The sequence below is a fragment of the Podarcis bocagei genome, assembly GCF_964188305.1.
Source record: "Podarcis bocagei genome assembly, chromosome: 10".
Classification (NCBI taxonomy): Eukaryota; Metazoa; Chordata; class Lepidosauria; order Squamata; family Lacertidae; genus Podarcis; species Podarcis bocagei.
The window spans coordinates 7258855-7272566 of NC_138135.1; the positions used below are offsets into that span (position 1 = coordinate 7258855).

At 50.0% G+C, this 13712-nt stretch overlaps 1 protein-coding gene across 1 annotated transcript in view; it reads left to right on the forward strand.

Annotated features, from left to right (window-relative positions):
• Positions 1-8743: 8743 nt before the first annotated feature.
• AHCYL2 (adenosylhomocysteinase like 2) overlaps positions 8744-13712 on the forward strand; it is a 110411-nt gene continuing 105442 nt past the window's right edge. Inside the window, exon 1 of the mRNA XM_081210098.1 lies at positions 8744-9242. Coding sequence (XP_081066224.1) covers positions 8856-9242 — 387 coding nt within the window. The 5' untranslated portion in view covers positions 8744-8855. The remainder of the gene's footprint in view (positions 9243-13712) is intronic.

Sequence of the window (13712 nt, forward strand, 5' to 3'; positions counted from 1 at the left end):
CCCAAGGTGGGTGGCCTGAGGCTGCCTCCCCCCATGCTGAAGCTAAGCAGATGTGGGGCTGGTCAGTGTCTGGATGGGAGACTGCCTGGGAATCACCCGTGGGGGAAGAAAAGGTTGACTAGGTGGGAATACAGATTTAAGAAATAAATAGTAATTGGAACAGTCCCCAAAGGACTGCCTCCTAAGGTTTTTTTGGGGGGGAAGGTTGCGCTACAAGGGGGGAAATTACCTCTGTTGAAGGCCACAGTCCTGTCTGTATATATCTGGAAGTACAGTCATACTTCGGGTTACAGACGCTTCAGGTTGTTTTTTTTTGGGTAACGCACACCGCGAAACCAGGAAGTACCGGAACGGGTTACTTCCGGGTTTCGGCGGTCGCGCATGTGCAGAAGTGCTAAATCACTCTTTGCGCATGCGCAGAAGCGCCGAATCGCAACCCGCGCATGCACACGGGTTGCGAATGTGCTTCCCACACAGATCACGTTCGCAACCCGAGCGTCCGCTGTAATCCCCATTGATCTGAGAGAGACTCAGTACGCAACCAAGCCCTAGATCATGTTAAAAAGAACAACCAGTGCAATCTTCGGCATGGTTACTCAGAAGTAAGCCCCATTGAGTTGAATGGGATTTATACCCAGGAAAATGTGTATCCTTATAGAATCAAAGAATTGTAGCGTTGGCAGGGGCCATCTGGTCCAACCCCCCGGCAGTACAGGGTCCTAACCGAATGCATTTTAATTCAGTGATCTAATTCACTGGCATTGGCTCGCTCTCTTCATCTCACCCCCTCCCTTCCCCAGTTTCCTTGAAATGCAGCAAACTCTGATTTGTGCAAACCATAGTTCTGAAAGCAAGGATTGAAATACGATTTCAGATCCCGGTTGGAGAGGAAAGAATGGCTTGCCCAAGCCACATTTGGTCACTGTTGGTAAGCTGGTGAGCTGCAAACTAGAGGTACAAGTTTTCCACACCTGCCTCTAATGTGGAGTGGGAAAGAAGAGAATCTGTGAATTATGGTCATTGTGGCTTATTCTTATCTCTATGAGCCTTGATTTCTTGGAACGTCTTAACTGGGCCACCTTTATTCTAGTTTCACTTAGTGATCTAAATCGGGGGTCAGCAAATTTTTCAGCAGGGGGCTGGCTGGTCTACTGTCACTCAGACCTTGTGGGGGGCTGGACTATATTTTTGAAAAAAAATATGAATGAATTCCTGTGCCCCACAAATAACCCAGAGATGCATTTTAAATAAAATAAAAGGACACATTCTGCTCATGTAAAAACATGCTGATTCCTGGACTGCCCGCGGGCAGAAGGCGATTGGGCCGGATCCAGCCCCCGGGCCTTAGTTTGCCTACCCATGATCTAAATTAAGGGTACCTATGCTTAACACGCTGATCAGAATGTGGGAGAAAAATAATTGTGCTTTGGCGATTCAGCTGCGATCGTTGCATTGCAAGCAGTTTGACTAGCTCTACGATTCTGTGGCGCCCTTCCTAAGAAAACCAGGCCATTTGTTAAACGGTGTAAAGCTGCCAGCTCTTCAAATAAAGAAATTCAAAAGTTCTGGGGTATTTCAAGTGGGTGGGATTTGAACCAGCACAAAAAGAGTTTTGTTCATCTGAGATGCACAACTAAAAAAAAGAGGAGTGTATTTCATCTTGCTTTTGTGGCAGTTGACGGACAGAGGGGGAGGACCAAAAGGTATTGATTGTGACGTGTACGGCAAAGAATGGAGAAGAAAACTGGTCTCTGCCCCCAAAGACCTTACAGTCAAGAACAAACTGCTGTTGGGGCATCACAGTTTGCTTTATATATGTCATTCCCACCAATATAGCTGATGTTTTGATGGGGTGGTGTGGGGTGGTGTTTGTAACCCCCAGGCCAGAAGGCTGATCTGTGCTGTATTTTTTTAAGTCCTAGTCTAGGCTACTGAACTTGGGTAGGGTTAAGACAAGACCCGTACAACCAAGCATCTGGCGGAGAAAAGGAAGAAATCGTATATTTTCAATACGCAGCTGTCAAATAAATATTTACTGTTTTATATTCCAGTTGATTTCTATATGCTTGCACGAAAGTGGGAATGGGGTTGGGGCTGCTCTGATGGGAAGGGGGGCATTGCGCTGCCCAAGCCTCGCTGCCGCCGCTCTCGGCCCTCCTTCTCCGCCTTCCATGCCTGACCCACTGTGCACCGCTTCCCCACCACCACCACCGAAGAACCCACAACTCAGTGGCTGCCCAGGCTCACAGAGAAAGGAGATAGAAGCCTCGGAGGAAGGGGGAATGTGGCGGTTGAGATCAAGGCAGCAAATCGCCATCGCTGCAGCATCAACGTCCCGAATGTGTAGTATTTATTTATTTGAAGTGTCCCCGGATTCATTGGAGAAAATCTGGTAGCCTTACGATCTCAAGAGCTTTTCTTTCCACGATGATGAATTCTAGAAAGGGACATAGCTCAGTATTAGAGGTCCCAGGTTCAGTCCCCAGTGTAGACATCATTGGGCAGGATGGAGCGATGGTCTAGATTCCTAGACTTGTAAGGCTGGGAAGAGAGAGAAAAGGGGAGATCTTCCTCGTGAGGTTTCTGCCGGCAGGTGGCACTGCGGAGCTGGATTTAGCTGCCTTCCTCCTTCCAGAGAAAGGAACTGGATGTGTCTTCAAAGCAGTTCCACCGTCTTAACAGGGGGCAATTAGTTGCCTTCAGACTACATGGACCGTTCGTGAGCTGCATTCATGACCACTGTGCAGATCTGGCAATTATCGGCGCAGAAATCTGAGGCAGAAGGTTTGGAGTGGCACAGACAAGCAGCTGACAGGGGCTTAAGACAGGGGCCTTGTGGGGTGGCCAACATGCTGCTGTCCACAGATGTTGCTGGCCTGCAGCTCCAATCAGCTGCAGCCAATGTGACCGATGGCAATAATAATAACAACAACCATTTTTTTATTTATACCCCACCCATCTGGCTGGGTTTCCCCAGCCACTCTGGGTGGCTTCCAACAGAATTTGTTGTTGTTGTTTAGTCGTGTCCGCCTCTTCGTGACCCCCTGGACCAGAGCACGCCAGGCACTCCTGTCTTCCACTGCCTCCCGCAGTTTGGTCAAACTAATTCTGGTCTCTTCGAGAACACTGCCCAACCATCTCATCCTCTGTCTTCCCCTTCTTGTGCCCTCCATCTTTCCCAACATCAGGGTCTTTTCCAGGGAGTCTTCTCTTCTCATGAGGTGGCCAAAGTATTGGAGCCTCAGCTTCACAATCTGTCCTTCCAGTGAGGAGACTCCATCACCATAATTCAAAAGCTTCAATTCTTCGGTGATCAGCCTTCTTTATGGTCCAGCTCTCACTTCCATACATCACTTCTGGGAAAACCATAGCTTTAACGATACAGTCTGTTAAACATTAAAAACTTCCCTAAACAGGGCTGCCTTCCGATGTCTTCTAAAAGTCTAGTAATTGTTTTTCTCTTTGACATCTGGTGGGAGGGCATTCCACAGGGCGGGCGCCACCACCGAGAAGGCCCTCTGCCTGGTTCCCTGTAACCTCACTTCTCGCAGGGAGGGAACTGCCAGAAGGCCCTCGGAGCTGGACCTCAGTGTCCGGGCAGAACAATGGGGGTGGAGACGCTCCTTCAGGTATACTGGACTGAGGCCATTCAGGGCTTTAAAGATCAGCACCAACACACTGAATGGATGATGTTGGCAGCCTGGATAGCTCGGCTGGTTCGTGCGTGGTGCTGATGAACGCCAAGGTTGCAGTTGTGTTATAAGAAAAGAATGCTCCTTTTTCCTTATGGGGTACCCAAGAACCCTTACAGAGTCCTTATGTAGGTTCCCTATTGGTAGGAGAAAATAACAGAGGCCAACCAGAGAATATTGAGAAGCAAAGCAGCTAGTAAGCCTGTATTAAACTGTTGCCACAGGGTCCTCACTCCCTACACGCAGGAGGGAGGAGGAACCCAGAACAATGGTGCGCAAGCTCTTATATAGACTTTTGAAATTGCCCACCCTGTAGCCCAAGACCACCCCCCAAAACATCATACATACTTCACAGAAGGGGCGGTCTACAGCAGAATCCTGTCTGCCAGGGTACCTGATAATGGTCACTGATTGGTTTTACCCAGGCATTCTGGCAATCCTTTTGTGATGGTAAATACTCAGTTCTTGAATTCAGATCACATGCTCACCCTGTTCATACACAAATACGCCCTTAAGACAGCATTTGCGAGCAAAGAGACAGTAGGAAGGCTTTCCCCATTTCCTTCCTCCTTGCAGAGAAACATTTGAGGTCAATTTGGGAGAGTCAAAATGGTTTCAGGATTGCTCTCCTGTACGATTTCAGACACGTTTATATACTTATCCATGTGTTTGCCTTGTAAACTTATGATTTATATATATATGAGACCTTAGAATTCCTATCACAATCCCCCTTCTGGAGCTATAATTTTTACTAAAAAAAAAATTTGCCCCACAAATGATAAACTGAGTTGCTTTGCGCGGGGTTGGATGAGTTTATCCTCGGGGTCTATGATTCCAACTCTATGAATCTATGATTCTATGTGTGTTGTGATCTGACAACAGCTGGAGCTCAGCACATTGGCTAACGCTAGTAGTGCAAGGCGTACTAACATGCTGTAGGTGCAGAGGCAGCTGACGCGAGTTCTCATGAGAATTTGTGCCCACAGGCCAAACACAGGAAGAGGCACACCTTGACATCTGGCTTGCACGGCTTGATAGTTGCCTTTGTGAAGGGAAGCTAAGAACATGGGAAGGACTCAGTGCTGGCAGCACTGGACTAGATGGACAAGCAACCCAACGAATTACAAGGCACCTTTTGCCTCCTTGAGGTGCTGTTTATTATGTACAGAAGTTCTCACCCTGGGCCAGCAGGGGGATACTGTGGATAGTTTTCACTCAGGTCCACATATGCAAATAAGGGATTGAAAGTGACGTTCAGTGACTGGATAGTTACAGAAAGTTGTTACAGTTGCGTGGTACTGGAGCTCTATATAAGCAGGCTGGCTGAACCATTCAGTTCAGTTCAGTTCTGGCCTGTGAATACAGTGGTACCTCAGGTTACATACGCTTCAGGTTACAGACTCCGCTGACCCAGAAATAGTGCTTCAGGTTAAGAACTTTGCTTCAGGATGAGAACAGAAATTGTGCTCCGGCGGCAGCGGGAGGCCCCATTAGCTAAAGTGGTGCTTCAGGTTATGAACAGTTTCAGGTTAAGTATGGACCTCCGGAACGAATTAAGTACTTAACCCAAGGTACCACTGTAAACAAGAGCTGTTTGAAGAATCGCTGTGTCATCTGATATGTTCACCCACAACTTAACACTGTTAGCCCAACTTTGCAAGGGTATTGCTAAGCACCGACGGCCGAGGTCCGGTAGTTGAAATTTTCATACAGTGTGCATACAATAATTTATTTATTTGCACAAATACGTACGTACTGCCCACTCACAAAAGATAGGAAGGCAGACCGCAATAGGCAAATGCAATAAAACATCAGAGAGCAGTACGGAATAATAAGGACACAAAAAGAGCCTATCTAGTATCTTTTGTTCTGTGGATGCCTGCAGAACTTGCAAGCAAAACCTGAGTGTGACAGTCCTCTTTTAAAGCTGTCCCAAGTTGGTGGCCATCCCTGTCTCCAGTGGGAGGGAGTTCCACAGTTTTAACACTGCACCTGTGTGAAGGGCTTTCTTTTCTCTGCCCTGAGAATCTCCCAACATCCCACTTCCTTAGAGGTCCACGTTCTTGCTTTGGAAGCACGTATACTAAAATTTGACAGATGTCCATGAAAAGCTGCTCTCTCTGCTGCCTCCGTGCAATGCACCATGTTGCAGACTTCTCTTTTGTCTAAGCCCGTGATGGCCGAACTTGGCCCTCCAGCTGTTTTGGGACTACAACTCCCATCATCCCTAGCTAACAGGACCAGGGATGATGGGAATTATAGTCCCAAAACAGCTGGAGGGCCAAGTTTGACCATCACTGGTCTAAGCAAAACAGCCCCCAGTGCTGTGCCCTTTGCTCATAGCTGAGTCGCTCCATCCCCTCGACTGCTCCTGTTTCCCTTGCCTGACCCTGTGATAGGAATTTTGAGGTGTTAGATATATGTTAAATGTTCATAAGTGTACCAACCAAGCACGTACGTAGATCAGCACAGGAAGACCGACCTGACATTTTTGATTCCCAAACTGACCAAATGTTTTCTCTGCAAGGTCAAAGGAAAATGGAAAAGCCTCCCCATTGTCTTTTCCTTCACAAATCCTGTCTTAAGGGTATGTCTGTGTATGAATAGGGTGAGCCTGTGACCTGGCTCAGGAACTAAGTATTTATCATTACAAAAGACTGGCCAGGCTCCCCAGGCAATCCAATCAAGTGACCATTAAGTAGATAACCTGTCAGACGAGATAAACAACGCACTCAGATTTCTGCTGTAGAACGTCTTTTCTGTGATGTAGGTATGTTGTATCTGGGGGGTGGTCTTAGGTTACACCCCTTCTGTGATGTTTGTATGATGTATGGAGGGGTGGTCTTGAGCTCCAGGGCAGGGAATATAAAATGTCTATATAAGGGCAGGCACACCTTGGTTCTGGGTTCCTCCCCTCTCCTGCGTGTGGTGAGCAAGGACCCTGTTGCAACAGATCAATAAAGATCAGGCTTACTAGATGCTTTGCTTCTCAATATTCTCTGGTTGGCCTCTGTTCTTTTCTCCTACCAATAGGGAACCTACGTAAGGACTCTATATGGGCTCTTGGGTACCCCATAAGGGGAAAAAGGGCAGATTTTTGTTTACAACAACCCTTTCCCTTGGCACATTGTGGCCGTGCAAAGGGAGGTCTCGGTTTCTCCCAGACCAGTGGGCTTGCCCACATGCCACAAGCCTCTCTCCACCTGCGCATGTTTTTCTCCACTGATGTCTGAACTTTGCTTCCCGCGCCTTCGCTTGGCAGAGCTGCCTGTGTGTGAGAAAGAGATGTGGGTGTGAAGGAACAGACGCGTTGCTAGACAAATATCTGTGAAGCAGAAGCCACGGGGAGGGTTTTCCGCTAAAGATGCTGCCACGGAACTGCGCCATAAGCCCTTGTGAGTCACCTGCCTGGGATGTGGAGTGCCTGCGGTTCTGCTTCTAGGAACGCTGGCAAAAAATTAATCCACAGATTTCCCCTCGCTTTCCAGAATCTCTGGTGCAGTTGAATTATTATTGATGCTGTGGGTTGTGGTGGTGGCTCAGGTTAGCTAACACCAATAAAATCACAGTAAAAACATAATAGGGGAAAAGGGGGGGGGGGAACCAATTTAAAATACAGTGGTACCTCAGGTTAAGTACTTAATTCGTTCCGGAGGTCCGTTCTTAACCTGAAACTGTTCTTAACCTGAAGTACCACTTTAGCTAATGGGGCTTCCCCTGTCGCCACGCCGACACCGTATGATTTCTGTTTTCCTCCTGAAGCAAAGTTCTTAACCCGAGGTAATATATCTGGGTTAGCGGAGTCTGTAACCTGAAGCGTATGTAACCTGAAAGCGTATGTAACCCGAGGTACCACTGTACAAGTTAAAATGCAATTAAAAATGCAGCCTCATTTTAAAGTAGCTGATAAATAAGGCCATAAAGGGAGGAAAACATAAGGGTCAGACTGAGTCCAAATCAAAGGCCAGGCGGAACAGCTCTGTCTTGCAGGCCCTGCAGAAAGATGTCAAGTCCCGCAGGGCCCTGGTCTCTTGGGACAAAGCATTCCACCACGTTGGGGCCAATGCTGAAAAGGCCCTGGCCCTAGTTGAGACCAATCTAACCTCCTTGAGGCTCGGGACCTCCAAAGTGTCCTCCAAAGAGGACCTCCCTTAAGGTCCTCCGCGGGGAATACCAAGAGAGGCGGTCCCGTAGGTACGTGGATCCCAGGCCGCATAGGGCTTTAAAGGTCAAAACCAGCACCTTAAACCTGATCCTGTACTCCACCGGGAGCCAGTGCATTGGATGATGACAAGGCTGGGATATGAGAGAAAGAGAGAGAGACATTGATAGAGATATAGCTAGAGGTATTTGTTGTTGTTTAGTCGTCTTAGTTGTGTTTGACTCTCCGTGACCCCATGAACCAGAGCATGCCTTGGAAACTATCACTTTCTTCTCAAAGCTTCTTTTTTATGTCCATGGAATTTTCTTGGCAGAATACTGGAACGGATTGCCAGTTCCTTCTCCAGGAGCCGGACTCGCAGGGGTCAAGAATAACGTTATACAAATGTGTATACCAAGTTTTCTCAGGTCATTTGTATATCACAAAAACAGCATAATAAACGTGGATAAAAATATCTACAACATTTCCCATTATCACTGGTCAATGTATAAGTTATTGGTTCATGAATTGTTCTAAGTAATAACCTTTCTCAACCTGTGGGTCCCCAGATTGAACTACAACTCCCATCTCCCCTAGCTAGCAAGGCCAGAGCTCAGGGATGATGGGAGTTGTAGTCCAACAACATCTGGGGACCCACAGGCTGAGAACTGAAGGGAAAGACGGGGAGGGGGGAAGACAGAGAAAGAGACGTTAAGAACTCCAACCCCCAGCGTCCCCTGCGCGCCTCCTTCCCCGCCCCGCGATTGGATCCCGTGTTTCGCCCGCGGCGCCTGCCGGGAGCGGTAGTCCTCCTCCCCGCAGCCTTCCCCCTCCCAGACGGCGGCCGCGGACTGCAAGTCCCGTGAGCCCCCGCGCGTCGAGGCGTCCGAGAGTGGGCGGGGCTTCGCCTGAGGGAGCGAGGGCGCGCGTGTCCGCCCGGCCGCCAGTGTGTGAGGCGAGAGCCGGCGTCGTCGTCGTCGTCGTCTTCCTCCTCCTCCTCCTCGTCCTCCCCTGAGGCGGCGATGATGTCGGTGCGCGTGGCGGCCCCTCCGGCCGTGGAGCTGAAGGAGCTGGGCGGCGGGCCGCTGGACAAGGCCGGAGGAGGCGGAGGGGGGTCCGGGGCCTGCGCTCAGGCCGCCTCCGCGCCGCCCAACCCGCCGCCTCAGCCGCCCGCCGAGTCCGGCCCGCCCGTCGCGGCAGGCGGAGGCGCGCCGGCCCCCGCCAAGGCGCCTCAGGCTTCGGCCATGAAGCGCAGCGAGCCCGCGCCGGCTTCCTCTCGGGCCCAGCAGCAGCCTCGGCTGGCCGGCGACGGGGGCGACAGCAGCGGCGGCGGCGCGGGCGGGCAGCTGGGCGAGGCCCTGGTCAGCCCCGACGGGACCGTCACGGAGGCGCCTCGCACCGTCAAGAAGGTACCTCGCTCTGAACCCCCCTTCCATCCTGCGCCTCGCAGCGGGTTGGGCTAGATGACCCCTGGGGGGCCCTTTCCAGTGAGAGGCGGCACCCCGCCCTCCCCCACCCCCTGCAGCCCCGTGTTTGGGTGCGCGTGTGTGAATGCAGTCCGGAGGCAGGGAACTGGATAGAGCGTGGTGCTGATAACGCCGAGGTTACAGGTTCGGTCCCCGCAGGTGGGGTTGTCATATGTCCTCTTTTTCCCCAGGGCACGCCCTCTTTTTAATGGGTAGAGTCGCCATAGAGACCCGTAGTTAAAAGTAGAAGTTGGCAAATGTCTCCTCTTTATATATATCTCTGGTGACAGAGCGTTCCGCCACGTCGGAGACAGTGCTGAAAAGGCACAGAACTGTAGTGTTGGAAGGGACCGAAAGGATCATCCAGCATTATATATATATATATAAATATATATATATATTTTCCAGCATTGTAGGGGGTTTGGCTGGATGATTCTTTCGGTTCCTTCCGACTCTACAGGGTCCTGCGGGACTTGACACCTTTCCGCAGGGCCTGCAAGACAGAGCTGTTCCGCCTGGCCTTTGGTTTCGACTCTGTCTGACCCTTATGTTTCCCTCCCCTTAGGGTCTTGATTTATCAGGTACTTTAAAATGAGGCTGCATTTGAAATTGCATTTTAACCTGTATTTTAAATTGGTTCCCCCCTTCTCTTTCCCCCCTATTATGTTTTTAGTGTGATTTTGTTGGTGTTAGCCGCCCTGAGCCCGGCTCTGGCCGGGGAGGGCAGGGTATAAATAAAATTTATTATTAATATTATTATTCTATGATTCTAAGAGCCTGGCTTCGGGATCAAGTCCCAGTGGGCCTCATCTTAAGTCCAGCACACTCTCCTCACCGTGGCAAGAGAGATTTCTTTCACTGCAAGGGGTGGGCTAGACTAGATGGCCCTTTGGGATCCCCTACCAACCCTGCAGTTGATTCTATGACGAAAATCCCTCTTTTGCGTGTGGATGGGCACAGCCCTGTCCTGTTAGGTTCAGGTGCTCAAAAGTTCCAATTCTTCCTTTTTCTTCACCCTTCCTTCAGCAGGGCTTTTGTTCTCCTGGCTTGAGAGGTGTAGGAGGGAAGGCCAGCCCCCTGGGTCCCTGCAAGCGCAATAATAATAATTTTTAATTATTATTATTTATGTGCCACCCGTCTGACTCGGTTGCCCCAGCTTCTCTGAGTGGCTTGCGACACATTAAGTGCAGGCTGCTCTGCCAGCCAGCCCTCTCCCCATCAGTGGCAAAGCACCTGCAGAAGCCTCAGGCTCAGTCCCCAGTGGCATCTCCAGGTAGGGCAAGGAAATACTGTTCTGTCCTGAAACCTTCCAGAGCTGCTGTCGGTCAGTGTAGGCAGTACTGAGGTAGACAGAGCAATGTGTCTGCCTCAATATAAGGCACCTTCCTGTGTTTCTGCTTTGGAAGGGCTATGGCTCACTGGCAGAGCATCTTCTTTGCATCCAGAAGGGCCTTGGTTCTATCCCCCCATGGCATCTCCAGTTCACGCTGGGAAGGAAACCTCGGGGGTCAATACTAAGCTGGATGGATCAATGTCTTGAAACTTCCCATGTTCCTGTTTGCGAAGGTTTGTAGCTAGATGGCAGAGCTCCTGTTTTGCATCCAGAAAGTCTAGACAGAGGACCTTCTTGGCGTTGGTGCCCTCCCTGTGGAATGCCCTCCCATCAGATGTCAGGGAGAATCACACAACTTTCAAAAAAGATCTGAAGCCCTGTTCAGGGGACATTTTATTATTTTTTATATTTTGCTGGAAGCCAATCAGATGGGCTGGGGAAACCCAGCTAGATGGGCAGGGTATAAACAATAAAATTATTATTATTATTATTAAGGTTCCCAGGTTCAACTTTTAATGTCAGTGTCAACAATACAGAGTTGGTGGGCTTGATATAAGATAGCCTGTAACTGCTGGACTCCCATGTTGGCTGGGGTGTGTTAAAAATAAATAAATAAAGATTTATACCCCGCCCATCTGGCTAGGTTTCCCCAGCCACTCTAGGTGGCTCCCAAAAGAATATTAAAAACACAATAAATACATCAAACATTAAAAATTTCCCTAAACAGAGAGTCCTGAATGGAGGGCACCAGGTCAGGAAAGGTTGCACTAGTTCTTCCACTCATAGTTCCTTTAAATTAAATACATTCTTTGTAGTTTCTTCACCCCCTGGCCTCCTAACCCAGAAATTCCTGAGGAATTAGCCTAAGTGCAGGAGAAAGGCGTTCTGTGAAGAGTCCCCATTCCTCCCTTTAATAATTGGAGCAATGTAAAGAATGGGGCCCCCTGATCCACCTTCTCGCCCTCCCAACTCATGAAGCTCTTAGCCACAATTGACAGAATGGTTCTAGCGAATATAATCACCATTCCCTTTTCTTGGGAACTGAGTGCTGTTAGAAAGACATTTTCTCTCTCTCTCTCTCTCTCTGTGTATTTCTACAAGCGCACACACGTATGTTGGTACCTTTTCCTTAGGTACCAGCCAAGGTCCTGCTTAAGAATGAGTAAGACTGTTGCTGTCCTCAAAAGTCCATTAGAAAGGGTTATTTCTCTTTCCTCCCCATTTACATTCTTTGGATTTTTTGATCCAATCTTCCTTCTCTCAACAGGAACCTCCTTGCCAGATACTCTCAGAGCATTTGAGGGCTACTTTATTTGCCCTCCTTTTTCAGGACCTGCCTCTTTCTGAAATATCTGGTGGTTCTTGTACAGAGACGGTTTCCTTGTCTATTTGCTGATAGGGAGTAACAGACTTTATCTGAGTATGGTCGCACAGCCTCTCCCCTCCTGCCTCTTTTTTTCATAGTGGGAGATTCCAAGGCAGGTGGTGTTAGATCTCTATTTGCTGGGATCATTCACAATTTTCTCTCTCCTTACATTTCCTTAGATGTGTTTTAGTCTACAATTTCAGTTACTCTTTATAGCAGACAAAAATAATAATACAGTGGTGCCTCGCAAGACGAAATTAATTCGTTCCGCAAGTCTCTTCGTCTTGCGGTTTTTTCGTCTTGCGATGCACGGTTTCCCATAGGAATGCATTGAAAATCAATTAATGCGTTCCTAGGGAAACCGCCTTCAGACCAGGTCCCGGGACAGTCTGTCCCCGGACCTCTTCTGAAGGCTGGGGGGGGGGGACAAGGGCTTTTCTTCCCACCCCCAGCATTTTAAAAAACCCCGGGACAGCGGAGGACTTCTCCGCTGTCCGGGCGATCTTAAAATGCTGGCGGGCGGCATTTTAAAATCGCCCCGGACAGCGGAGGACTTCTCCGCTGTCCGGGGCGATTTAAAAGCCCCTGGGAAGGCAGGCAGGGGGGACAAAGACTTTTGCCCCCCACCAGCCTTCAGAAGAGGTCCTGGACCTCTTCTGAAGGCGGGCGGGGGGCGAAAGTCTTTGCTCCCCCCCCGCCTGCCTTCAAAAGGTGTCCCCGCGGCGGCGGGAGGTGTCCCCTGCCCCCCGCCCGGCTTCGGAGCACCGAGAGAAGCGATCTCCCCGCAGCCCCTTGCTGCAAAAGACGTCCGGGGGAAGCGGGGAAGAAGCGCTTCGCTTCCCGCTGCCCCCGGACCTCTTCTGAAGCAAGGGGCTGGGGGGAGATAGCGATCTCCCTGCAGCCCCTTGCTGCAAAAGACGTCCGGGGGAAGCGGGGAAGCGAAGCGCTTCGCTTCCCGCTGCCCCCGGACCTCTTCTGAAGCAAGGGGCTGCGGGGAGATCGCTATCTCCCCCCAGCCCCTTGCTTCAGAAGAGGTCCGGGGGTAGCGGGAAGCGAAGCGCTTCTTCCCCGCTTCCCCCGGACGTCTTTTGCAGCAAGGGGCTGCAGGGAGATCGCTATCTCCCCGCAGCCCCTTGCTTCAAAAGAGAAGACCCGCTGTCCCCGGGGCAAGCTTCGTTTTGCGAAGCAAGCCCATAGGGAAATTCGTCTTGCGAGGCAACTCGAAAACGAAAAAACCTTTCGTTTTGCGAGTTTTTCGTCTCGCGAGGCGTTCGTCTTGCGGGGTACCACTGTAATAACAAAGGAAGCGGTGTGAGTTCATCAGAGAAAATTCCCAGCAGCAGCAATAATATAATACCTTTATTTGAACCAACAGAAAGTAATGTAAAAAAACAACAAAGCTAGCTAGCTTTTGAGTTTCACAGAATTCTTCCAGTTCATCATTTACTGACTTTTAGTCCAAATAAAAGGTATTATGCAATTATCTCCCCGCAGCCCCTTGCTTCAGAAGAGGTCCGGGGGCAGCGGGAAGCGAAGCGCTTCGCTTCCCCGCTTCCCCCGGACGTCTTTTGCAGCAAGGGGCTGCAGGGAGATCGCTATCTCCCCCCAGCCCCTTGCTTCAGAAGAGGTCCGGGGGTAGCGGGAAGCGAAGCGCTTCTTCCCCGCTTCCCCCGGACGTCTTTTGCAGCAAGGGGCTGCAGGGAGATCGCTATCT